A 27,138-nucleotide genomic window follows, 5' to 3' on the forward strand; every position below is an offset into this window, starting at 1 on the left:
CGGGTAGTTCCTGACCGTCAGAGGGCCGCACCTGTTCTGGAAAATGGGGCGCATGCATCGCCGTTATCTAAATGAATGCGCAAGAATAGAAACTATACGTAATTTCTATTTTGGTCCAATCGTGTAGCGCCTCCTGAATATAACCAACTTCCACCAAAGGGGGCGTTGGGTTCGTCTGTCCTCGGTACGAGTTAAAGGTTGAGAAATGTGTCTACGGTACGATTCAAAACGACAGATAAGATATTCCTTAAGTTGCTCCCCAGCCAGGGTTCCTTTGGTTGATTTCAGGAATGCATGCATTCATATGATCATACAGTTTGTTTTTAGAAGAAAAAAAAAAAAACCTGCCAACATGCCAGTAAAAACATTGAATATTTGTCTCAAAATCAAGTGTTCAAAAAAAAAAAAAAAAAAAAAAAAAAAAATGACTTGCAAATATAAACCCAAAAACAAAGATACGACTCGGAACTGATCTGAAAACACTCGAACAACGGTGTACAAACAAAAACTGCGACGAGCACACTGTAAAGAGAAAGAAAAACAAAGCTTTTATATATTTGTATATACATACACCCGATTAGCATCCCCGTTCTTTTAGCCCTCGGTTTTTTCCAGGTTGTAATTTACATGGAGCAAGACAAGAGCGTTATGGCGTCGGTTAATACAGAAGTTTATATGACAGAGAGAGCTCAGACTGATCAACGGGTGCGGGACAGGAGGGGAACAGAGCGTTACTGTAGATGGGACGGGATGAGGCAGGACGTTTAACAGGAAAACAAATGTGAGGTGAGAGGAGGGAGAGTCCAACATGGACAAAACTGAAACAGCATGAGTACGACAGACCCAACCACCCCACCCCACCACAGAAATCAAAGTTAAACTTAGCTCTCTTGCAGTAGAAATGGAAAGATAAGCAGTTAAATGTTCATTTCTTGTTTTTCTCTTTTTGTTGGTTTCTTGAAGATGCGTTTTTTTTTCCTTTTTGTTTTAGCATGTCGTTTGGAGTCTTCTTGTCCAAAGCCTCTGTGTGGCTTTGTCACTCTTTAGGGCTAAAAAAAAAAAAAAAAAAAGACAAAGAAATGCACTTAGGCCCACTTTGAATAAATAAATATTAAGCCTGATTCTAACATCCTAAAGGATCAGACTCACAAAACTCTGCACTTAAAGACAAACGGTGTTGAAAAGTTCCTCGCAATAACTTTAAGCTACTAGATTAAACTCTCAAACGTCCAAATAATGACTTGAAAGATGGTAAGTGAGTCCGTGATGAAATAAACACCCGTGTGGATCTTTAAAAATTTCGTTTTTTGTCTTCCTGCACCGCTGCATTGTGCCATGAACGTGTCATCACAGCCGACAGGATGTATGGTCAAATTTAGTAAAGTAATGATAGAGCAAATATTACTTAAGTACCTCTGACATCCTGCTGACTAACACTAACTGGAACGACAATAAGAGTCATTCATAATCGTATGTAGCTGCTCACTTTCAGACCAGTCCTTGGATATTAAACATAGACGTTGAATATTTTGCATGCAGTCAGACATAAGTCTGTCGTTGAGGATTCGTCTCGGTAGCTCCATGTTTCTCTTGACTCTCGGAGCCACATATGTATATTTACTATCGTCTCTTAAGAGTTTTGGGTGTGTTTGAATGAATGCATTAATGCGCCACTGACATCTAGTGGTCTCAGATCACAACAAAGTCTATTCAGAGCGCTTCGAACAGGCTCAAGCAAGAGCAAGAAAGACATAATGTAGCCTCTAACTGCTCAGTTAAACCGGTTAAGACTTTAAACCAGGAGAACTAGCTTAACACCTGGGCAGGAATAGCTTCTAAAGTGTGTCTGCAGCAGAAGCTCACGTTTGATTGGATGGTGAGCAGCCTCGTTCACGTACCTGTGCGTCTCAGGAGCCCTGGTAGGTTTCCTGGAAACGAGCGGTTTCCTCGTAGATCAGTTCCTTCAGCTTCTCTTTGGGAAGGTCGTCCAGTTCCATGGAGAAAGTGAAGGGCTCCTCTGCTACCGGCTACACACAACCGCATTAAAAACACATTAACACACACCTTCCACTAAAGCTGGAGAGACATTTCATTCAAATCCAGCTTAAAACAAAGTCTGGATGGTAAAATTGAGAAGAGCATTGTTGCAACATGCTGCACACACTAAATCAACATATAAGGGGCAGATTCAATTTATATAAAAGTTAAGCTTGAAGACTAATGCTGCAACGTGGGGAAAGCTGGAGAGACTGTATGCAGCCCGAACAGTGAAGTAAGAGGTTTGAAATCTGATCTGAATACAAACATTGGACAAACTGGTGAAGAAATACACCGCTTGGATTTCTACAGCGGTAGGATTCAGTCCACGCTGACGTAAACCGAGATCCTCGTTCTTTGACCTCCCTCCAGCTGAACCCTGGAGCAAACTTAAGACTAATTGCATTCCACACAGAGCTAAGAGGCTTCCCGGCACAGCGCAGGAAAAGGCTCACAATGAAATCTCAGCTCATGATTGAAAACAATGACGAACGTGTTGGAGGGAAAAGGCCCAAAAGGCCTCCGACGTTTGTGCAAATCTCAAAACTTGGCTGACTGACGGCCGGGGCTGCACAATTAATCTAATATTAATTGGCTTCCCACAATTAAAAAGGAACAGTGTGGATGTAAGTATGCGTTTCATCTGTAGAGGACAGTACAATGTATAATAAAATGAAAAACAAAAGTTAGATTCTCTCCTTCACTGGCTTTTATGGAATATGCAGCTTTTCACTTGTTACTACTTGTTATCTTTCTTCAAAGCAACATGCAAGTTGTTTTTACTGATTTCCTTTTGCTGCGGCGATAGTGTAACGGTCGATAACTCGGCACGAAAAGCGGGCTCCGTCACTGCGTACCTCATCTGAGGGGTCGTAGTACTGCTCCAGGTAAGGATGAGCCAGGGCCTCCTCAACGCTGATGCGCTTCACGGGGTTAAACGTCAACATGCGGCCCAGCAGGTCCAGAGCTGCATCACATTCATCAAGAGCTTCAGTTAGTACAGTGGAATTACACAGGAGACCATAACTCATACAAAAGGCCCAGTGCTGCCGTTACCTTTTGAGTCGGCATTGTAGAGTTTCTCCCAGGGGATCCTGGGTTTATGAGGCAGGGACTGCAGGTAGTTCCTCGCCTTCATGTTGATGATGCAGTTCAGATCGTCCTGAGATGGAGAGCCAAGCACGCCTGCACACAGAGGAGAGAGAGGGGGACATTTTTTTTACAATATGGCCGGTGCTCGCCCCATTTTCAGCCCACGTCTCACTCTAGTTACTTGAAACTGTGCAAGTTCAGTTTTCAAAAAGTTCAGTTACTTGAGAGAAGAACTCTGGTTATATGTACATGCTTTAAATTACAACCAATTCAAAACAGCACAACTGGGCGAATGAAGAAAATCAGAGTGGACGCAAACGTGAATGATCGTCCTGCAAATAAAAACAACCGATAGTCGTACTAGGTGCTTCAAATAGTGAGAACATTTTGTAGAAATGAGTGAAGACTCACCCAGTATGTGGTTGAGCTGGTCCAAGTAGTGTTTCCCGGGGAAGATGGGCCTGTTGGACAACATCTCAGCCAGGATGCAGCCCACTGACCAGATGTCAATGGACTTGGAGTAGCCCTGACACACACACACACACACACACACACACACACAGTCAACAAACTGAAAAGCTCGTCATTCCAACTCAGAATCCACATCGGTTCCTCACACGCACACCTTTGAGTTGAGCATGATTTCTGGAGCCCGGTACCAACGCGTAGCCACGTACTCGGTCAAGAACCCTGTGTGGTCGTGCTCGGGGTCGGCTATCCGTGCCAGGCCGAAGTCACAGATCTGAGGATGACATGAAGGGTCAGAGGTCAGACACTTAGGGTAGATCAAGTATTCTGAATCAAGTATCACAATACCTATGTTCAATGGGAATGTGAATGTTGCCACAGTGGTACAAAGTAACAGATGGAACATATAGCTGCTGTAATAAGGGTTTATTTTTCTGTTTTTCATGGGGTGGAATGTGTCAGAAAGCAGCTGCAGCATGTGCTGCCTTTGTTCTTCACTCCTCCCACATGATCAACTAATCCAGGGATTGATGGTTTGGCTGCTGAGAGCTCACAAGTGTTCACTGAAGCCGTTCAACTCGGCAAAGAGAACCCTCATGGCTCATATCAATGCCTTTATTATAGCTGCTTTTTGAAAAACACAAACCAGACACTCCAGAAACAAAAGCAAGACTTAAATTAATCTCCGACGGAACAAACTGACCCGAGAAGCTGATAAAAGAAGAAACGCACACGACGCCACAAACAAAAACATTTTGCTTCCAAAATACACATTTAGGTGTTTATTTTACTACTTTGTCTATTTGCGTCTGTAGATTTTTCCAAAATTCCCCAAAAGTCAGCATTACATAATGCCTTATTTGCATATTTAAGCATAACATTTCCGAAAACTAAATGTCTTAAAGTAACCAACTGGGGAAGTTTCATGGTGAGATATATTAGTTATTGTTATTTACCCTCTTCACCTGTAGTGTAAACATATTTTTAAAAAGGTTGTTTTCTCAAAATGAGGTTTTTCGGAGACTGGGCCAGAAATCTTCCACTCACTCACTCACACACTCACTCACACACCTCTGTATTCTGAAGGTGTTTACAGAGGAGAGTGTTCATATATTATTCATAGCCTGATGTATAGAACATTAAACAAAAAGACATTTCCAAATCCCCCTCTGTAACAACCTTTGACTCGAATATGTCAACAAAATGATTTTCAATGATCAGTGAGGCGTCATGACAAGCAAGGAAGGGCTTCGGTCAATCCAACATTCCTCAGATTCTTTTTCAATCTTGTGGAGCGCAGCAACTTACACTTTGTACCAATAGTTAAATAATCATGAAACTGTTCTTGTGTAAAACTGTTTTAGCTAAATAATAATAAGCAGTCGGCTTAAATGCACAATGTGTGCGAGATTACAAAAATATCCTCTTTAACTAACTTCCAAATCTGAAGTGTACCAGTTACCACGTACACAGACTTTGAATCACAGGGAATGTTTCACATCTACACTACATTTACAACATACAAGTGCAGGATTTCCACTATTATACAGCTACGTATGCTGTGCAAAGCTTACATAAGTAGTTTTCATTTGGGTTCATGTGTAACATCCACCATAACCCAAAATAACAAATCAACCACCAAAATTTGTCCTTTTTTTGCGACGGGACAAAATGGATAGAGTAGCCTTTTGTTACCAGAAATGATGGGTTGTGTGTGTGTGTGTGTGTGTGTGTGTGTGTGTGCAGACCTTGAGGTCGCAGGTGGTGTTGATGAGCAGGTTGGAGGGCTTGAGGTCACGGTGCAACACGTTGGCTGAGTGGATGTACTTGAGGCCTCGCAGGATCTGGTAGAGGAAATAGCAGACGTGGTCGTTGCTCAGCCTCTGGGTCTTCAGCAGCTTGTACAGGTCCGTCTCCATCAGGGTCTGAACGATGTAGCTGGACGGACGCACGGGTCAAGGAGGACAACAAAAAGGGGGACGGCCTCCACCGACACCAGGAGACACATAAGGACCGCTAAGACAGGCTCACAGAGCCGCTTACATGGCTAGTCTTGTTGATATACGCGACCCTGGTGTGCAATGCGGCTACCAGCTGAGCTACATACTGAATAAAATATGAAAAGTGGTGTTGGTGCCGTCCCTGGACCTGGTTACATCATCACAAGTCAGCAACAAAGTGGAGACATGTTGAATCAAAACTAGGTAACATACTCAAATGATCCGTTTAGAAGACGTTAGATAAACAGCCCGTCTGGGTAAAGCTGAGATGTTTGGAGCAGTAGAGTTCATTTCAACACGTATGCCTAGACATCACAGTACTTCTTATTCTTTTAATTGTAGAATATGTTATCATTATGTTCACTTGAAATAGTTGCATTAACGTTGACAATGCTAATAAACTAATCTCAATGTACGAACTGCAATTTAAAATAATTATCAGTAACACCCGGCACCTAAAAACTATTTTATAATCATTTATATTTCATATTTCGGCGAAAATGTAGCTTGTCCAGCCATGAGAAACATAATTACCTCCTTATTAACGGTCACACTGGACTCTTGATCAAACCGATCTGGAAGCTCTGCACCAAGGCTGAAGCCGGATTAATAACTCCTTGTTTATTTGTTTGCCACCGCAGAATCCTCAATTCTCCCACACACTTAAAATGAAAACAAAAACAAAGCTGTTGCAATAAAGTTACTCTTCAAAAGTCACTGTACACCGTTCCGCAACTGTTTTTTGAATGCATTATGACCAGATGTTTAGATTAATACCTTTTGAGTGCTACACTTATAGTAAGTGCAGCATGAAAAAAAGAAAAGAAAATAATGCTTTTAACTGCTTAAATTCAAGTGTGGAACAAGTTTTGTTTTTTTTGGGTTTTTTTTAAAATCGATTTAATCCTATGTAAGAGTTTAATTTAATCTATGTTTGGAGAATAAGTGACACAAATGCAGGAGGACTCTCGCTGTAAAGGATACACATCCCTCATGTTGTCAAGTTGCCGTGCCCTGAGAATGTCGTTGATGCCGATGATATTCTCATGGTGGAAACGCAGCAGGATCTTGATTTCCCTCAGTGTGCGCTGGCAATACGTCTGGTGCTCAAAGGGGCTGATTTTCTTGATGGCTACGCGCTGGCTTGAAACGTTGTCCATAGCAGAGCTGGGTAGGGTGGATGCGGAAAAGAAGCACAGAACAGGTCTCATGTTACACTTCGTTCAAGCCCCACACACACACACACACACACACACACACGCACACACGCACACACGCACGCACACACGCCATCAGAAACGGGGTTAATACTTAGGGCTGAAAGGGCGCAGCAGACTTTCTCCAATGCCAAGATGCACATGCGACACGTTGTTTTGCTGCGATATGTGGAGCGGTTCTGTAGGTGTGTAGGTGTCAGTGTAGGTGTAGAGTACATGGAGGCTGAGAGCAGCTGTGAATAGTGCGTTTCTGGGACCCTTGAATTCACTGTCCCCTCTGTGAGGAAAAACAAATCCAAGCTAGTCTCTTAGCCTCAACAGGAACACCAGTTACATCACACTGGTAAAAGGCGTGTTTTCCTATTGCACAACACACTGCAGAAACTAGACTGGTTCGCACACATGTACACCTTTGTGGTAAAATGCTGTGACATGAACAAACAGCACTGAATGTAAACATCTGTTAATGTCACATCTGGAACAAAACATATGTAAAACTGCACATAAGGACGAAGTGTAGATCCTAAGATTAAACTATTTTTTTTCTTTCACTGTACCAATCAGTGGGTGTTGACAATGTGCTGACACATTGACAGTGATGGTGTACGCAGAGTGTCTTGTTGAGATGGATGTGTGGGCCCCAGTTCTCGTGCTAGAACATCCACCTTCACATCGGATCCTGTTCACGGTTCAGCCTCCATTGCGATGACTTGGCATTGATGTCAAGTGCAACAAGGGTTGCTTAACTATGACCACACACGGCTGTGGATCACGGACAGCGATAACACGAGGAAAGGCCTCGCAACAACTGACAAATCCCACTTCGCATATCCTCTGCACCAGCTTTGCTGCAGGCTTAATGTTGAGCAATTACAATTCAAACGGAGATAAATGTGGGTTAGAGACTAGCGCTGGGCGTGATAAACGGCTGTCGCGATAACTAACTCAAATTTGCGGGTTGAATGCAAAAAATATCTCTCGTTGGATATAGCGACCTCCGTCCTACGCAATCACTCCCAATCTTGTTTCCTGTAAAGCTCATAGCCACGCCTGTAGCTAGTGAGCTAACATGCTAACCACAACATGAGCTGCTCTCGGGCTCAACAAGGTCTGAATGTTGGGCAGCAGTTTCAAAACACTTACATCGACGCTCACATCTACGGGACAAACGCTTGTTGACTATAACAGTTGGGGGGCTAGCTGGCTAACAGTATCTGCTAACAAACAAGCTTACGTTAGCTAGCACTTTTTGATTTAACGTTAGACACTACGGTGGCCCAACAGAGACGACAACTCACCAGACCATTCCATACGCTCCCTCCCCGATGTACGACAGGTTGGTGTAGCGGGGGCCCACGTCAAACATCTGGCCCTTCACGGACTCGGCCGGGGCCTTGGGTCCCGCGGCTGCGGGCGCTCCATCCTGCGCCACCGTGACAGCCGCCCCGGCAGCGGCAGCAGCAGGAGTAGCGCTGTTGGAGCCTGCGGCCGCGACCGTTGCAGTGCTGCATGAATCCGCCATTCTTCTTCCTCTCCCGCTCTGTCAATGTGTTTCACCGAGGAACCGCCGCCCCTTAGATCGGTTTAACGTTCGTGCGGGGCTTTAAACCGAACGGATTGTTTGATTGACGGAAGCAAAGTGACTCGATCCTGGGCCCTCTCTACTACCGGAGTGTAAATGTGTTTCGTGCGCGAGCCCGGATTTTGGTCTCAAGCACCGAGCGTAAATGCGCGTGCCAAACTACGGTTAATACAGCTGCGCTAGATATGCTCGTGAGGGTGACTTGTCTGGGCGGATTCGCGTCAGTTGGCTAAAGCCCCCGCCCGTACGGCTCCGTAGTTAGAACGAAACAAGCGCAATCTGTAAAATAAACATGCAGCAGCAGCTACGAGTGGGCGTGTCGAAATTTGTTGCATGCTGCCTGTTGTGACAAGAGAAATAGACTTTATGACCAAATAGTCATTTTTATCGATTTTTCTGTGGTTATCCAACCACTACCGCTATGTTAGATGACTTCACTGTATGTCACGATGCACATTATACAAAACAGGATACAATTATTATATTTGACAGTAAATTATGAAACTGTATATGCATTTTGCAGCCTTATATTTGAGATGTATTCATGTTAATATATAGGAAACCTGTTATTACAATTCAATACTCTTGTAGAGCAAATTTTACAAATGATTTACATTGTCAAATAATAATATAAACTTGTCATTTTTCCGTATTGTTTATCCTCGCACTTTTCTTGACAGTGAGTCACAGCTTTGAACTGTCCTCTTTCAACCTAATAAACAGCTGATTGTTAATAATTTAAACTCATTTACAGATGAATGTACTAGTTTTTAAATGAAATATAAAGCACAAGCACAAAAAGGTGTTTTTTGAAGTCGATAACAAGTTGTAGATATATATAATATAGAACATGCATGTATTTTTTCCGTTTATTTATTTCTCTGTTAGAGACATAAATACTATAATAATCTTATCACCATGGAAACGAGTGTGACTACCGTAACCACACCCCCTTTTGCAGACGTCACAGCGTCGGGCGGTGCACTTCCTGGTTACTCTGCGCCGCATGCCTGTTGTGGTAGTTAATTTAGGACTATTGATTTATTGTGTCCCAAGGAATGGTCCATTTGGTCCGACAACGAGACTGGATCGGCAGGATTCGTCTGGCTCTCACTCTCTTCGGACTCCCGTTTGCCGGCTGCACTCGCGAAGTTAGGTATGGACAGTAACGTTCATTAACAGGTTTAACTAGAAGCGTGCACTATTTTGACATTATAGGACAGTTTCGGCTCTAAGATAATCGAAAGTAGACAGTCATGTGCTTTAGTGGCTATTTCTGTCAAAGTCATTAAACAGTGCCATACATGATATATATGATAAGTCAATATTACAGTAGACACCATTAGCTAACTCTTTTTACATCGATTTACAATATTATGAACGTTGCTTACGTGCAACATTGTAGTCAAGCTTCATTTCATATCATATCGATATGAAATGACATGTCAAGCTAATTTAACAAATAAAAGCTTAACCAAACCACACACAGGGGCGTTTCTAGAATTCAAAGAAAGGGGGGGCTTAGCCCCAAGGAGAGTGGTATGTTTGCGCGCATAGTGTGAGGCATTTTTTTTGGGGCCCATTTGGGGCCGCTGATATCCATTGTTTCAGACAGTTCATAGATTGGTTCAATCAGAAAGAGTGTGATTTTGCTGTGTAGTTTTGCTTTCATTCAGTATATGATAACACAAGAGACAGAATTTCAGGGTCATAGTGAAATATGACAACACAAATATGAACGTTTCTCAAATAAAGAGAGAAATAATTTTCCTGCTTGTAAAGGAAAGACGGATAAACTAGCTTTCATATCCTTGTCACTCCCAAATCCTAATTCTTAAAGGGGCCGCACACAATGGATGGAGAATGGACCTGACGGTGTCTACTTTATATCGTTAAGTATGATGGTAGGCTGTTGGATTGTAATTTGAAGGGGGAGAAAACATACAAACCAGAACGCACGCACATATGTAGCATGTTAGAGTTATAAATAACGTGTCCATGTGAGAAACAATAGTTTAATTTAATGACCACCAAAAAAAAAAAAAAAAATTTTATTTTTTTTTTGTTTTTTAATCCAATAATGCCAAATTATTTGGGGGGGGCTGAAGAACATTTTAGGCATCAGCCAACCAAAAAAAAAAGAAGACAAAATAATCAGGACAAGTTGCAACTCAGGAAATAAGAACATGAAGCATTTTGAATATTGGATTTGTGAAAGACCCTGAGAGCGAGATTATATATATTGTGTGTGTGTGTATATATATATATATATATATATTTTTTTTTTTTTTTTAGGGGGGCAGCGCTGCTGCAGGGGAGGCAGATCTGGGCTGACTTACTGGATTTCTATATCTCATATTTCCTGCCTGGCAGGCCGGCCATCTGCTGCTCATCTTCTTACCCTTTCAGGACCAGTCAATCCATCAGACCCATCAGTACCAGTTGCTGTAACCTCTACACAACCAGTGTCTGGACAATGCCATCCTCAGCAGCGTCTCATCTCAAGTCCAGGTGCCCCCAGTATCCAGGGTCCAAAATCAAGCGCTTCCTCGTGCCGGATGACAAGGTGGGCTGGAGTCAGAACTGGCCGCAGTATAAACCTGTCAGCCACACCGACCCGTCGGTAGAAAAGAAACCAGTATGGGCGGATCCTGATATTGGGTGAGCGATACATCTTAGGAATGTAGTGTATGCTGAATGAATTGTCGATGATCTCTACTGTCAGACATTCTGACTGTTGTACATGCTCGTAGTTCTCAAAGACCAGCTGGAGTTTATTCATGCCGATGACTTTCCTTGTTTCGCAGCTCTTTCTCTCCAAAGTTTAACGCTGTGGACGGTGGCGTGGACAGGACGAGCTTTGAAGGCATCTACAAAATAGAAAAAGGAAAACCGCTGTAAGTCATCGCATGCCAAGAGACACTCAGTCAGTTTGATTAGCTTAGCATAAAACAGGTAACTCACATCTACATTCAGTGATTTTCAAGCCCAAAAGAAAGTCACAGTAACAAGACTTTGTATATCAGTTAATCTGGTGGCTTATGTGTGAGCAAACATTTTCCTAATGTTACGTTCACATACAGCTTTAGCTGCACAGAGCGGCCGTCGAGTGTTTTCGCAGCCCTCTCACATTACAGGGAGTCATTTCATTAAATGCTAACGTCAAAGACTTTGCTTAAAGTGGCAATAGACAAGTATTTTGCTTTAACTTATCATTATGTAGTAAATATTGATTGCACAATGTGATAGCTGTAGAATAATGACACCATCGTTGTTGAGATTGGTTTCCTATAATTTCAGAGAAGTTGAAAAATTGCCTGTTTCCACTTTAACATGTTTAACAAGCATGTCAGGATGAGTAGCCAGAGCAGGGCTATGAGAGCTGAAGTCTTCAGTAAAGAGTTTTGTGTTTGTAATAATTGTTTCTTCTTTGTTACTGCATTTACAAATGTGCTTTTCACTCGTGTAGGAATCCTCATGGACGCACAGGGGTGACTGGTAGAGGTCTGCTGGGACGATGGGGACCCAATCACGCAGCAGATCCCATTGTCACCAGGTAACCTTTTCTTTACTTTACCTCTCTGTATTATCCAGATACTTGCAAATCAAAGTTCATTTCTCAAGTTGGCTACATAAAGAAGAATTCACGGTGTGGGACTGCTCATTACCACCAATGCAATTTAAGGTTCTTCTAAATGTGATATCAGCGTAACAGAAACGTTTCCTGTCACGTTAGAAAGATGCTCAATTGACAAAGAACTATGAACTTTGCAGTTTTCTTTTCATGAATGCCTGATGGACAGATGTGTGTTTTGTCACTGTCTGGCAGATGGAAAGTAGATGCCAAACAAGCAAAGATATCTCACTCCGTCTCCAAGCGGCCTATCCTGCAGTTTGTGTCCATCAAGAGGAAAGACTGTGGGGAGTGGGCCATTCCTGGGGTTGGTGGTTTCTGCATTTCTCTTTCAAACAAAAAGGAAGCCAAGACATTTAAGGGTTTGAGTGGTTTATTTGTGTCGGTGTGATTGTTCTGTAGGGGATGGTAGATCCAGGGGAGCAGGTCTCTCTCACGCTGCAGCGGGAGTTCTCGGAAGAAGCGTTGAATTCGTTGGCAGTCCCGTCATCAGAGAGGGCAAAAATCAGTGAGCGCATCTCCAAACTCTTCAAATCTCCAGGGTTTCAGGTCCGCCATTGACACCCACTCAATAGTTTTCTGTCACATTTTACTCCACAAGTTCCTTTATGAGGAAAACTAGAATATGTTTGTTTCTTCTTCAGGTCTATAAAGGCTGTGTGGATGATCCTAGAAACACTGACAATGCTTGGATGGAGACGGTCGCTGTCAACTTCCACGACGAATCGGGTATCAATCGTTTTATTTACATATTTTTTTAATTGTCAAAACAAATCTTTCGAAATCCAGTATTTAACTCATGCGACAACAGCTCCAGCAATTTGCAAACCATTTAAAAAAAAAACGTGTTCTTGAGATCATTTTTCTGTGGCGACATTAAACATGTTTTTTGTCGGGCGATGACATATCTTTGTTGTTACCGTAGGCAACAGTGTGAGCGAGCTGCCGCTGCAAGCCGGCGATGACGCAGGACAAGTCCAGTGGGTAGATGTTGACTCGTCCTTCCCGCTGTACGCAAACCATTCCCATTTCCTGGAGCTGGTTGCCAAAGAGAAGAAAGCTCACTGGTAACCAAGGAGGACGGACTGTGACATGACGAGCATGAAGTAAACATGGAGGAAGCATGGAGGAAGCATGGAGGAAGCATGGAGGGAACATGGAGGGAACATGGAGGGAACATGGAGGGAACATGGAGGGAACATGGAGGGAACATGGAGGGAACATGGAGGGCCTTTTGGCTCTCTGTGTGCTGAGAGTGCTAATGCTTTTAGGATGCATGACACCTAAACTTATGCGGATCTTACCTCACTAATTTAAACAATAATCATAGTTAGCAAAAGCTTAATATGTATCTCATTGGGTTCCTATGTATGCCCACTATATATACGAAACGAGCAGGTTGAACGCTTGGCTGCAGATTGCTCAGAGGACATGGCTCAGTTAGAGCTGCTGCTTGATTTTTGTCACAGAAAAGAAGGAAAAATAAGAGATGTTCATTAAAGAAGAAATTAAACTCACCGCTTGGAAGAAACTTAACACCAGACTGTAAAACGCAAGATGCTGCTGAGCGGCACGGCACATTATTTCTATTGGCAGTAATTATGCTAATTTATTCAATGTTAACAAGGATCACATTAACCCATCGTGATATTGTAAGAACAAACACAATGAGCTGCGGAACACAACGCATACTACATTAATTTAAGGGTGATATGATTAGGAGGGCGATCAGGATGAAGAAGTGCAGACTGACTTTGATCTCGAGATGTGAATAGAGTAAGAAGATGTGCTGGAGCTGCCCACACAGCCCAGCAGTGCACCGGAGCTAGAGGACAAACATGGTCTCAAGTGGTAACAGACGGTGGAAGCAAAGGCCGTTTCACACTCGGCAGCCTGCCTTCTCCAAAATGTTCACATCAGAAGGAGTCATCTCACTGCTGGCCGTACTTTGCGATGAGGCAGGGAGGGAGAGTTGCGCATTAAATGGCTTGTATCTGTTTGGATTCATGATAAAAAAACACCAACACGTGGACACTTCTCTCATCAAGAGGCAGTCCACAACAGACAACTAAGGCTTCGCAATAAAATATGTTTGTCTCTTGGTTGGTGTGATGTGAAAATTCTGTCCGCTATAAAACTAGTGAGCATTTTAACTCGACACTAAAGGGAAAGGGAGATGAATGTGGCCGTAAGAGAACCTCTTAAAATATAAACTGCTTCAAAATGTGTCCGCAACAGTTGTAGGAGGTGCCACAGATCCTGTACGTCTTTTTATTTGCACTCATCACTGCTCAGGCCACAAAATGTAACCTCATGATATTCAATTGCATTTAGGTATGTTACCAGTAGCTGTGTGTGGGGAGGTTCTGCTGTTCAACCCCTTTACTAAAAGCATAATCTTAAAAAATGTTCACACTTTAGAAAAACACTCAGCTCTGATGGACTCCCAGTACACCCGGGCCACTTACCATCGCCACTGATGCATTTACAGTCAGAGCACTGACAGCGTTTGATGTTGCAGGAAGGGAGAGTACTTCCCATCCAGATGTTCCCAGCTGTACATGTAATTTACCAGTAACATAATCCTCTAACCTTTGCCTTCAAAAGTTCTGATTTTATTTCTTTATGGTTATTGTGATTGGGGCTGGTGGTTGGTACAAGACAAGTAAAAATAAATAAATGGTAGGATGAGTGGTAAAATAATTGGAATTTTGATTAGCTTCATTCTAATGACCAGTGCTACACATGGGGCTTTGCTGAATGGATTGTCTGTTTATGTTGTAATGTCAAAAATACACACAGAAGTCGCTACTTACTGAACTTGCACTGAAAAGGTCTGACACCGACGTGTCTGATCTTGTGTTTCTTTTCTTATTAATTCTTATTAATCCTGACTCAGTTGAATTCTGGAGTTGATTTTTGCATTTTCCCTCATAAAATATGTGTTTTGAAGGTGGTTCTTATACATGGTGTGCTGTATTTGTTGTCTCATAGTACGTGTAATCAGCTGTCATTATGTCTCAGCCTACATCGTTGCATTAGGAGACCTTATGCATTATGAAGTGCACTTAGAGCTAATACATCGATGTCTGACGTGTCTCTGTTCTCATTGTGAAAAGGATAAAATAAAAGCTATGGAAAAATACATTTCATTGTGTCTTTTACCAAATTGAAAATACACGTATCATCCTTTCATCCCATACCCCACTTCGTGATGGAGATTGTCAGTGAAACCTTTATTTCCTTTCACTTATTATTGTAATTCCCTTCTTACCTGCCTCAGACCTTTTCACCTTTAGTAGGACATTTTGTTCTTTCGACAAAGAAGGAACAGCCTTTTGTTTTTTCACAATCTGTCCATTTATATCAAACATTTAAACATGTACTTATCATTGTTCTCCTCCCACTTGTCTGGCTCTTGTAGGGTTTCAGTGTAGGGCTCGACTAGTGAAATCAATTATGTATGATGCCACGTTAATTCAATGTAAGAACTACAATACCCACAATCCCGTGCGACAAAAAGCCGCTTTAGCTGACGACGTGGCCAAGGAACGTCCCAACGTCTCGTTTCAGCAGACCGGGGCGATTCAAACAGGGCTAACCGGCTTTGTTCGTAGCTTAGTTCAGAGAGTCTTTCATTTCAACGAGCCTCTCTACAAGTTTGACACCATCATGTCTGGGAAAACCAAGAACCGGAGCGCCGCGAACGCAGAGTCGATAACCGGCGGTGTGTCCTGCGATGAGCGCATCTTGCGGGATTGTCATCAACTGTACACGGATCCGGACAGTGGTGAGTTGGCTGACATGATGTCCTGGACTCAACCCCGTCACTGGAAGTCACTCCAAACATTCACCTTTGCTTTAGTTAAGTTGAGCTAGCGAGCTGTTTGCTGCCCTGTGGTTAGCCCGGTCAGCTAGCTAACTGACACGGGGGCTACCGTTAACCGTTAGCTGGCCATTAAACAAGGCGTGTGTGTTGGCTGACGTTGCGCTAGCTAGCTAGCGTTAATGCTAGTTATATTAGCCACGCTCAGCTGGCAATTCTTTATCTATGAGTCAGCCACGCAGTCACGGCGTTGTTTGCAACGTATGCTAGCTCATGATGTAACCTATATAGAGAGTTTGTAGTGTCCCTTCACAAGAGACACAGGGGCGTCGCTAAGGATTCTGGGTCTTCAGAAAATGAATGAAGTACAATCTTTTTTTTCTTTTCTTTTTTTTTTTTTTTACTTTTTTACTTTATTACTTCTATGCTTTTACGACATGTTTAAAAACGAAACACTCCCACTAAAAAGTTTGGGGCCATTCTCCAGCTCCTGGTCTGGCTCTTGTCTGTCTGACCTGAGCCCTTCAGGTGCAGCCACAGCACCATGATGACTCCAATTTTACTTGATGGATAATTTACATCCTTTATTTTTGATCATGTTTATTCCAGGGCTGATCTCGGTAGCCGAATCTGTTAATGTGAAGTTGCTGCCGCCCAGGAAAAAGATCACTGTGATGCTGATGGGCAACCACTCTGCTGGGAAAAGCTCCTTCATCAACTGGTAAACATGTTTTTTTAGAAAGTATGTCCCGACGTACTTTATAGATCGCAAGTCTGTCCGCCCAAGACAAAACTTCTCCTCCATCTGTGCTTCACTAAATTGTTTCTGACATTTTCCTCTTTTTTTGGTCAGGTATGTGGAAGAGCATATCCAGCGCACTGGAGTGGCTATTGAGACCCAAGGCTTCAACTTCATTACAAGTGGGCGCAAGAGAGAATCTCTCACAGTGAGTAAAACTGTACAAAAACAACAATTATTGTAAGAAAGGATTCGGTCCAGGAAGAAGCAACAAATTGTGTATTTGTCCCAACTTTGACTGTTTTATGGACATTTATATAACTCCTCATGATAATTACTTTTTACATTAACTTGAATTAGTTCCTCTCACGTGTTTTCAGTTCTTCGGGAGATCCTGGTTCACAAACTATCGACGACTAATCTGGTTCTGCTTTTCTTTAGGGAAACGCAACCCTTCATCTATATCCACACTTCAAGCCTCTGCAAGAGTTCAAAGGTTAGACTTCAGCTCAAATCACAACCCTCCCCACAAGCATTCAAGTTATTTTACACTGCTCCAGCCGTGTGGCTTCAGCGGTACGTTTTCTTCTATTGTAAAGTGATCACTGTCGATCTGATCTGTGATGTTCTTGGAATTGGTTTTCAGGGGTTTCGGAGTACTTGAGCACAGAGATCTGCACGTCACGTCAGAAACGGTTCAGCCTGGTGACATTTGTGGATTCTCCGGGGTTGGTGGACGGTGACATGAAGTATCCGTTTGACGTGGACGAGGTTATCATGTGGCTGGGTGAGTGGCCACACGCTGACCGTGCCTGTTGTGGTACTGTAGTTAAATACTGGCATTAAAAAGCACCAGGCCATTGTTATTTCTGCCACAGTGTTTGTGTTGCATTAGTGAGCTTTTTCCAGGTTAACTGCTCCTCTCACCATTTCCTCTGCGAACTAACTTTTGATTATTTGTAACCATCTGTCACACTCAGGCGATCTCTGTGACCTGGTTCTGGTCTTCTTCGACCCCATGGGTCAGGCTCTGTGCAAGCGCTCCCTCAACATCGTGGAGCGTATGAACGAGAAACATGGAGATCGGCTGCGATTCTACCTGAGCAAGGCAGACGAGGCCGGGGGGGAGTCGGACAGACAGGTCCGCACAGCAACAGCATGATTTACACACGCTTCTGTTCTGGGACACGTTGTCCTTTCCAAACATTATCCACTCCTCATATGAACAGTTTCCACATGTTTAAGAATTTAAAAAATGATAGGAGGAATGATAACCTAAAATAAAAACATGTCCTCTTCATGTTAAGGTGTGTGGGAAGTTTAAAGCTGCTCAAGAGTCTTTTCCAGTGTAGGTTTTAAAGTATGTCTGAGCACAGAAGACTTATTTCTTTGTCTTTATGCGACTGTCTGTCTCAGAGAGTAATGATGCAGATTGTCCAGGAGCTCTGCAAGCGACCGGGACTCAACAAATGTGGTTTTGACATGCCCACTATCTACATTCCTAACCCAAATAAGGTGAGAGTTGCACTTTCATTGAGCTCCAGGTGATTTTTAAAAAACAAAGCAAAAAAAAACAAAACCTAAATTTGTTCTTGGCATATAATTCCGCAGAGTTTAAAGATCGTGATAGAACTTCACTGACAGGTGCACATTGTCTTTGTTCCCGTTCTCAGCCAAGTCGCTGTGTAAACCAGATCGAGGAGGTCTGTCGCACCATCGAGAAAACCATCAACCAAACGGTCCAGAACACACTGAACTCCCTGGAGAAGGACTGTGAGCTCATCAGCGAGGCCATCACTGACACGCTCGGTAACGACAGGTAACTTCACACAAACACTTTGCCTCCTAATCACCCCGACTGTGATGGTGATCCACACGGTGGCATCGGTCGGACAATAAGCTTAAGCCCCTCTGCTCCCACAGGCACACCAGTGCTATGAACCGGCGGGCGCGCTGTAAGAGCTGCCTCCTCACTCTGCTGGGCTTCACCATCCCTCTGGCTCTGATGGCGTTGCTGGTGCTGGGCATTCTGTCCCAGGAGCTGCTGGAGGTGGCTCTGGGCCGCGAGGGCACAGAGACGCTCTCCCTCTACCTGGTGAGTGTTTGAAGCGAGTGCACCACCACCACCGCTGCTGCAGTTGCTGCTACGTCTGCATCTAAAGCAGTCGAGTCTGATTTTGAGCCGCTCCTGTGATCCACAGTCTCCGGTGGTCAAAGTGTTTGACTCGCTGTCTGTGGAGCAGCGTCTTTACGGCTGTGGAGGAATGGTCCTGCTCTCCTTCCTCCTGCTCATCATCGCCCGCTTCGCCTTCAGGTAGGACGATAACAGCACCGCCATCTGCTGCTTTACTGCTACTTACTATAAAGTCACTGTTTTCATTCGTTGTGGTAGTTGTTTTATTTTCAGATTTAGAATTCTATTTCAGTTTATTTGTTTTGCTTTCTATAATGAACACAACTACTCTTAACTAGAAGGGCACTCTGAGAGTCCAGGCCAAGGCCAAATGCTTTGCATGTTTCCTTATGGATCAGCTCCTAAATGTAATGGGTTCATCCTCGGTCCATGCGACACCCTTCCACCACGTTTTAATGAAAATCGGGCCGGTAGTTTTTCACGTAATCCTGCCGACAACCAAACCAAACCTCCATGGCGGAGTTAATTAATTATTTAAATATTAAAGTAATTTGTCAAGCAATATGTGCCAAATATTCTTTATATAGCAAATGAGTTTTTAATTAATCACAAATATAATAATGTGATTTAATTAATGATTGTCAATAGCTGGATGCAGCTGTGTTTTGTACATAAACTACATGTGTACTCTGAGGTTCTGTTATGTTTTCCTTACCCTTAATATTTGACTGTTTTTGACACTTTTTATTTCCTTTGTGGAATCAAGAACATGATCTATGTGAAGCAGACTCATGTGATTTTTGGGTTCCCTTGGATTTGCAGCTTTGCTCTTGACAAAGGATCAAAACAAACGTCAGCTTGTATGTTAATAACAAATCTCATCAAATTCCCTTCAATCCTCTGCAGGACTCGACCGACTCTTTCAGGCAAACAGAAAAGACAACTGCAGGAGAAGCTGGAGTACATTCAGGAGGTGGTCAAGAGCAAGAAGGTATTCTCTCTGTCTGTCTCTCTCTGTCTCTCTCTCTCTCTGTCTGTCTGTCTCTGTCTGTCTGTCTCTCTCTGTCTGTCTGTCTCTATATAATAGACGGTATAATGTTGAACCGTCTGTTGTGTCCCTCTAGAAAAAGCTGTATGAAGAATACCTTCGGCAGAGTGTCAGCGATCACGACATGGACTTGTAAAGACGGACGGAGACGGAGACGACGATTCAGCATCCCGACACCGACGCTGGATCAAATGAAATAGAAGCTTTGCCGAGGTTTCACTCCGGCCGTCGTGTACCTCCGACCCCTCGATGCTGCGTCTCGTTGTGCGGATGTAAATAATAAGCACATGGTACGCTCGTAGAAACCCATCACAGATCTGGTGCTCTGGATAATGTAAAGCCCCGTTTACCTTTTTAGATGTTGCCTCTGTGAACACACTAACTGCATAATAGTTTGGAAATGAGCTCTTGTTACTGATTACTTGTTGTGAGCATTTCTATACATGTATTTCGTGCCTCTGCTCCAGTCAAAATAATTCAGGCTCATACCACTCTAACATGTTTAAAACATTTGCAAACTATTTATAACGTTCCTTTATGAGTCACTTTGAATACATTTTTGAAGACTTTCACCAGCATTTTATACAGAACTCTGACTGCCTGGCATCATGAAGTTATAATTTTTGGGTATTGATCATGAACGTCTGTCTAATATGTAGAATATTCTATTGTACACACAACTCATGTAAATGAAGTAAATGTCCAGCAAACATTTTTCCAGTGACGTTTTCTATTTTCCTCTTCTACATTGTGACCATGTTTTAATTACTGAAGACTTAAATATAAAAGTTAAATATACCGTCTGTCTTCAGATTGTTCTGTAGATCTTTAAAAACAGTATGGACATTAAGTGTCTGCTCTTCTTCTGGTGCTCTGATGAAAGCAGGCCCACGTTTTGTATTATACTTCACATCTTGATTTACGTTCGGTGGAGGTTGCATCGGTTTCTTTCCACACCCTGTTTGACTGCAGCTGGATGAAGCAGAGACGGGATGCTTGCCCTCCCGCTGTAGATCTCAGAATTCTAGATGAAAATCGAAGAGAGGCATGTAAGAGTATCGGGGCTTGAGTTGGATCACTTCTATGAATAGACCCACAGTTTTGTTCTCAGCGTGTGGATGTTAGGATTCTGCTGTTATCACAGATTTATAACTGAAGCTGAATGTGTGTGGCTTCCAGTTTGGTGTCATTTGGGTTGTGCATATTTTTTTTTTGGTTGAAAAGCAAACACAGGAAACTACACACCTTGGATAGTCATTCCCTTGTCAAGCAAAGGAAACGGGTGCAAAAAGACTGCTGCCAATAAAATAGTTTCCAGGTTAATCTTAAAGCTGGTTTTTAACATCTTTATAACTTATTTCACATGTCATTCTTCAACAGATTACGTTTATTAATCACTTAAATAAGAGTCCTGCTCTTTGACGCAGAAGAGGGATTGACCCAAACATGAAACATTATCAAGTCCCTCTAAACTTAACTCGCATTTGAGTTTAAGTCGTTGAACGTATACGACATGATTACATAATCTCTTCTCTGTAGAGGACAACAGAGGACTGTGCATCATGTCAGCATGAAGTGTGAAGAGTGACCTGTCTGTCAAAGCTGATAACAGCCAGAGAGCATTATGCACTTTGCACTTTGCAACTAGCTTTGTGAAAAGGACAGACTTTTCTACAAACATATTTGTTGTGTTTAATGGAGGAATTGGACAGTTTAGCCGTCACAAAGCGACATCATTCATGATGACAGCGAGGTCGGATCAGCAGGTCCCTCCTTGTGCTCAGAGCTCCTCCATTCCAGTCCGTTAAATATTGTGGATCCATGCACAACAACCTACAAGATAGAGAATCCATGACTGAACTACACGATCACCTGCAGGATATTCTGCACTCTGTTAAAGCATTCAGTACACTCACCTTTTCACTTTTAGACTCTGGCAAATTTAGAAAAAGAGGGAATAATTTAAATGCCGGTGAATCTAAAAAATGAGATGTGATTTTCAATATTTGGGGGATTTCTTTCATTAATTCATGTTATTCATTTTCTAAAGAGTAATACTGTCGGTTTTTGGGAGCAGTCATAACATGCCAGTCAGGAATTCATCTGAGAACAAAATATATATAAAACAACCTCAAATTGCCAAAATGTTCTCTGTGACTTAACCCTTGATCTTCCTCATTATGACATGGTAAAAGATAATTAAAAACATTTAATTATGTTTATTATACACCAACTTTTTCTTCCATCAAATGGAAAAGTATCATATATATTATTATATATATCTTTTGACAGCTGCAGCTTGCTGCCAAAGGACCTGTCGGATGTGATGAAGACTTACTTGAATGAATAAATAATGTAACAGTATTAACGGACAGTCAATACTGTGGTTCAGACACAGTGGCCATGAAGAGATACCTGATGATCAGGATGTGGCAGCTACAAAAAGAAAACACGTTCACACCTTTCTTGACATTTAAGAAACAGAGACATTAGAAGTCAAACAGGGAGAGTCTCGTGAGAACAGGAAGGAGGTTGACGTGATTTCCGCAGGCTTTAGACGGGGGGAGTTGTTTCCTGAAATTGACACTGAGCGGATCGTTTCCACACTAAAACACTGCTGCCCGTTCAAAATGACTCCGACACGTTTCACGGACTTTTGATATACGTGTTTCTTCTTCTTCTTCTTCTTCTTCTTCTTCTTCTTCTTCTTCTCGACAGTTGAGCTGCTGAAGATGAGCTCAAAGACTGAAGACACAGGTAATAAAAAACATCAACGTTCAACTTTAATGCGCTTTACTTCCACCGTGACGTGCTGTGAGGTGTCACTGACTGTTTAACGGCTTTAATTTGAATGAGCATTCACGGTTAACCTGTTGATTGTGAAGCAGCTCTGGTCAGTTAGCCGACAAAACGGTCTGTTAGCATCGTTGACCATAGGAATGAACGGGCGCGGCTAGCCGCAAGCTAACACATTAGCTTAACTTAACTGGTGTCTAAGCTGTGGTCTCTGGACCTCTTATGCTTCCAAATGTAAAGAGAATAACTCATAAACCTGATGACATGCCACAGAAAAAGACACATTCATGCTGTAAAACAGGATTAAATACATTTCCAGCTCTATAACTGTTTATTATATGACTTTATATAAAGCTCTTCCTCTCCCAAATCCAAACAAGTCTTGTTGTACTTCTGCTGTTGGAGTTCACCTCTCTGTTGTTAAACAGCTGATCCCAGATGTTGATATGACCAATAGGATTACAGGCTGCTCTTTCTGTTTCTGTCAATGACCAAATAAACAAAACAAACGTGATAATATTTTCTTATTTGGTGCAATGCTTTATGTATTACATGTATAAGCCTGGATTGTGGCACACAGAGGGGTTATATATTTTTATAATATAATATTTTTCTACATATTGGGTTTTAATAAGGTCAGAAGTAAAGATGACATACTTGTCATTATTATTGCTATTTTTCCATTAACTACAGTGGAGTCAGTTGGACTTCTTTATTATATTCACTCATTAGACTCATTTATAAATGGGGCTCATTCTCATTGATCTCTGTGTGCTCAGCAATGTGACCGATTTGTTATGTTTCCACACATACACTCAAAAAACTAAGAATATTGTCAGGTGGGGTCATTCACGGCCTAATCCTTGTTCATTAAATGTTTGTTACAACACACAAACACACTCTTACGTGACTGGCTGACCTGTATTTAAAGGCTTTGGGTGCAGCTTTACAAAACTAAATGATGCAGACGTAATGAAGCTGAAACACATTCTTCATCATTTTTCAGAGGAGGGCCTGCAGGCCGAGCTCCGAGCTCAGGCCGAACACTGGCAGGGCGTGGCGACGATCTGTGAGCTGAGCAAACAGGAGGAACTGGCAGAGCTGCAAAAACAATGTGATCAAGAGATCCAGTCCCTGCAGGAGGCCCTGAGAGGTCAGTGTGGGTTTGTCTCAGCGCCTTCATGTTTGTGTGTTTGCGCGATAAGCACGGTGCGTTTGTGCCCATTTATTTGATTTCACGTTGAAACGTTTTTTTGTTTACTGTTTGTGTAATTTCTAAACTATGTAGTTGAGGTATTCACTAAGGTCAAATGTCAGGAGGGGACAGGGAAACAGTTACATGTAGGGCAAGTTATACTCCTTTTTAAAACAAGGAAAATTTAATTAAGAAAGTAAAAGTATAGCTGCTTTTGAGATTGTTTTATTAGCAAGACTTTAAAGTATCGTGAGTTTATGCAACGTTTTTTTTAAGAATCTCAACCGTTGAGATAAACCGTTCGTCTGACTGGAGGATTAAATCATTATTTCGTGCTGCTTTTTGTCTTCACAGAGACGGCAGCGCAGTATGAGGCCCGGATATCCGTCCTTCAGTCTGCGGAGTGGAGGAGAGCCAGTGGACAGACCGTGGTCAGTGTTTGACGTTGTGTCTTTTCTTCTCTTAAAGTGTTCCCAAATGTCCTGGACGTAACCCCAGGTTTTCCTTTACCTGATAGATCAGTGAACGGAGAGGCAGGACGGAGGCAGAAGTCCCCAGCAATGAATCCACCGCATCGATCACCAACAGCCTGACGGAGGCCGAGGCCGCGCTGCCGACGGACAGGAGGCACAACCAATCAGCGGAGCTGGAGGCGGTGGCGGAGGGAGAAGGGGCTCCTCTTTCGTCAGAGGCGTATTTTTCACTGCGGCACTGCGACTCGGCCTCGTTATCCTCCTTCTCTTTGGACACGCCCTCTCTGCCCAGAAAACTCCACGCTCAGGAGGACACCGACTCTCTGGTCTCCACAGGAACATTGGTGCCGGAAGCCATCTACCTGCCGCCGGCTGGTCACCGGCTCATCACGCACGGCGACTGGGATGCACTCAATGCTCAGGTACAGTGTTCTGTCGTATCAAGAGTCAGGTTTTACACAACAAATGACGTAGCGGCGTAACGAAGGTGTGCTGTTTTGGGCAGGTGTCAGAGCTGCGAGGGGAGGCGAGTCGGTTGCAGGCTGAGAAGGAGGAGCTGGAGAGGGAGCTGGACACACAGACCAACCACACACACAAGCAGGTGAGCAGCTCTGCTCTGAGAGTGTGTCGACAGCCGGCACAATCACACAGTGGATGTGACGTGTGCAGACTTACACATGTTCATTTGTTTGTGTGTTCAGGTATCAATGCTCCAGTGTCAGGTCCACACTTCAGAGGCCCTCCTCCAGGATTTGCAGAAATCTTTCAGCCAATCACAGAATGCCGTGCAGAGTCGGCTGGTGAGTCACATGATGTCGATCCGACAGAGTTTGTGACTCTGGGGGGGGGGGGGCACGTTTGCCAGCCCCCTGCAAAGAAAGTCTGTCACATAACTCAATTGTAAAATCACAATATAATGATTTGACATTTCACGTTTGTACACATTACACTAACGGTGTTTAATTAGTGACCTTTAGAGGTACAGCGCCAGGCCAGCTGTTTCCCTCCTTTTACAGTTTTTATGCTAAGCTAAGCTAATTGGCTGATGGCTCCAGCTGCATATTTACTGTACAGACATAAATGTTACATTTTAATGTGGCTGTTTTGTATTTCAACCATCTTGATTAAAATGAAAAAGACGCCAAGAACAGAAATGAAGTTGCGGCTCTTAAATTTGGTTTTTGTCATAAACGCATCCCGAGTGCATCATGACTCACTCATCCATCACACAGGGATGAAGCCGACAGAAGTCACTAGATTCCTAGCTGCATATTACAGAACGTAAGATGACCTCATTCGGTAGACGGAGGTGTTCAAATCTGCATTTGTGTGTCCAGGCAGAGTTGTCGTTTTCCCAGAGGAAGGTGTGCAGTGAGCTGTCCAGACTGAAAGGAGAGGAGGTGGAGGAGGAGGGACCAGACTCTTCATCGTTCCCAGCAACGCTGCAGGTAGAATCACTGTTCTAGGTTTTCATTTACACTTTATCTGCTAAAAACTCATGCAAACATGGATGTTGGCACAATTAATAAACTAATGTGTTTGACATTAATTACATCCAGTTTAGTAATCTTTTCACACCGTGTTGTAAAGGGAACAGAAACCTGTGGGAAGCTTATTTTATGTAACTTCCCTTTAGCTAGTTGCTGCTTTCTTCATTTCAGATAGTTGTTGTGATGACTGTAAAATATTGAAACGGCTTAATTAATTGGAGGTTCATTTTGGAATGAAGTTGTTAATGTCCTGGCGGATTGTGTTTGATCCCGAACAGCTTTAACAGCAGTGACTGTTTATGTGCTGACGGTTGACTCTGACCTGCAGGGGGCGCACTCTGAGGAGCGGCTCCGCATCGAGATTGTCAACCTGAGGGAGCAGCTGGACACCCGGACAGAGGAGAACGGTCTGTGGATTATATTATTGTTATTATTATATATTATATATATTCAGGGCAGGTTTGCATCACTGACTGTCTTGACACTGAACCATGTTTTAATCTTCCTCTCTTTCTTCCTGCCTGCACCCACTCGCAACTACTGTCATCAGAAGTTTTAGAAGGTGAGTCCACAACTTTAATATTAGTCTGGTAAACCAATCAGTAGCTCTTGTGATTGGTTTAGCTAAACTAAGTAAATAAGAAGCCACTTTTCATAAGCTGTATTTCTTCCGTCCTTCCTCGTGCGTGCAGTGCAGCTGTCCAGTCTGAAGACGGAGACGGAGAGGATCCAGAGTCAGAAGGACCAGCTGCAGGCTGAACTGCTGGCCTGCCGCACTGAACTGGACGCCCTGCGGGTGGCGCTGTCTCACGTGCATTGCACCAACAAGACCCTCACTGATGATAAAGTAAATCCAACCTGCTTTAGTGCTCCTGCTGATGCTCGTAATGATCACTGCTGCCTGTGTGCCTCAGTGAAGTCTGTAGTGCTCTCATTCTCAGAAATACTGAAATATTAACATAATGAGCATCAAGTGTGACAAACCCGACTCGTGAATTGTTACGCTTACATTGCAAATATTAAAAATAGTGCTAATCCGTCATTGTTTGTCCGTGGCTGTCAGGCGTCTCTGCATCAACAGTGTCTGGAGCTGCGCAGCCAAGTGATCAGTATGCGCTCGCAGGCCGACACCGTCCAGACCGTCCAGAGGGACTTTGTCCAGCTCTCCCAGTCGCTGCAGGTGAGACGCAATATACAGTTGTAGACGTTTGCTTGAGTGGAGGATCGATGGTAAAAAGAAAATGTAAATATTATTCTGATCGCCGTCTGTCCCTTCAGGTGAAGCTGGAGGTAATTCGGCAGGCTGAGAGTCTTGAACAAGTCAGAGAAATCCTGGAGGAGGGAGTCAGTGAAGCTGGTTCCCCGCCTGCAGACGCTTCCTGAGTTTATATATATAATTATATACAT

At 43.1% G+C, this 27,138-nt stretch overlaps 4 protein-coding genes across 6 annotated transcripts; 3 read left to right on the forward strand and 1 right to left on the reverse strand.

The window, feature by feature from the left end:
* Window positions 1-529: 529 nt before the first annotated feature.
* On the reverse strand, window positions 530-8,552 carry mapk3 (mitogen-activated protein kinase 3). Its single transcript, XM_031861971.1, has 9 exons — window positions 8,113-8,552; window positions 6,582-6,764; window positions 5,346-5,535; window positions 3,755-3,871; window positions 3,541-3,655; window positions 3,094-3,222; window positions 2,895-3,004; window positions 1,899-2,027; window positions 530-1,049 (listed from the first exon to the last, which is right to left on the reverse strand). The coding sequence occupies exons 1-8, from the start codon at window positions 8,334-8,336 to the stop codon at window positions 1,908-1,910; spliced, it is 1,188 nt and encodes a 395-aa protein (XP_031717831.1). The 5' UTR covers window positions 8,337-8,552; the 3' UTR covers window positions 530-1,049; window positions 1,899-1,907.
* A 667-nt stretch (window positions 8,553-9,219) lies between these two features.
* nudt9 (nudix (nucleoside diphosphate linked moiety X)-type motif 9) lies at window positions 9,220-15,164 on the forward strand. Of its 3 annotated transcripts, none has more exons than XM_031861972.1 (8): window positions 9,220-9,552; window positions 10,692-11,057; window positions 11,204-11,293; window positions 11,866-11,952; window positions 12,226-12,337; window positions 12,433-12,579; window positions 12,675-12,759; window positions 12,956-15,164. In XM_031861972.1, the coding sequence occupies exons 1-8, from the start codon at window positions 9,455-9,457 to the stop codon at window positions 13,099-13,101; spliced, it is 1,131 nt and encodes a 376-aa protein (XP_031717832.1). In that variant the 5' UTR covers window positions 9,220-9,454; the 3' UTR covers window positions 13,102-15,164. The 3 variants fall into 3 exon arrangements, with proteins under 3 accessions (XP_031717832.1, XP_031717833.1, XP_031717834.1); XM_031861973.1 differs by having other exon boundaries at window positions 10,770-11,057; XM_031861974.1 differs by having other exon boundaries at window positions 10,806-11,057.
* A 403-nt stretch (window positions 15,165-15,567) lies between these two features.
* On the forward strand, window positions 15,568-20,334 carry LOC116391410 (uncharacterized). The gene is made up of 12 exons (XM_031861970.1): window positions 15,568-15,820; window positions 16,466-16,577; window positions 16,710-16,803; window positions 17,037-17,091; window positions 17,242-17,382; window positions 17,576-17,736; window positions 18,012-18,110; window positions 18,269-18,414; window positions 18,519-18,690; window positions 18,797-18,909; window positions 19,636-19,720; window positions 19,854-20,334. The coding sequence occupies exons 1-12, from the start codon at window positions 15,703-15,705 to the stop codon at window positions 19,911-19,913; spliced, it is 1,356 nt and encodes a 451-aa protein (XP_031717830.1). The 5' UTR covers window positions 15,568-15,702; the 3' UTR covers window positions 19,914-20,334.
* A 2,023-nt stretch (window positions 20,335-22,357) lies between these two features.
* On the forward strand, window positions 22,358-27,121 carry rabep2 (rabaptin, RAB GTPase binding effector protein 2). Its single transcript, XM_031861969.1, has 12 exons — window positions 22,358-22,534; window positions 23,580-23,726; window positions 24,123-24,199; window positions 24,286-24,663; window positions 24,747-24,842; window positions 24,943-25,041; window positions 25,579-25,689; window positions 26,060-26,138; window positions 26,282-26,293; window positions 26,424-26,578; window positions 26,795-26,911; window positions 27,010-27,121. Exons 1-12 carry the CDS (start codon window positions 22,510-22,512, stop codon window positions 27,112-27,114), a joined length of 1,401 nt encoding a protein of 466 aa, XP_031717829.1. The 5' UTR covers window positions 22,358-22,509; the 3' UTR covers window positions 27,115-27,121.
* Window positions 27,122-27,138: the final 17 nt, after the last annotated feature.

The sequence above is a fragment of the Anarrhichthys ocellatus genome, unplaced genomic scaffold (genome assembly GCF_004355925.1).
Source record: "Anarrhichthys ocellatus isolate YVR2014 unplaced genomic scaffold, GSC_Weel_1.0 scaffold26, whole genome shotgun sequence".
Lineage (NCBI taxonomy): Eukaryota > Metazoa > Chordata > Actinopteri > Perciformes > Anarhichadidae > Anarrhichthys > Anarrhichthys ocellatus.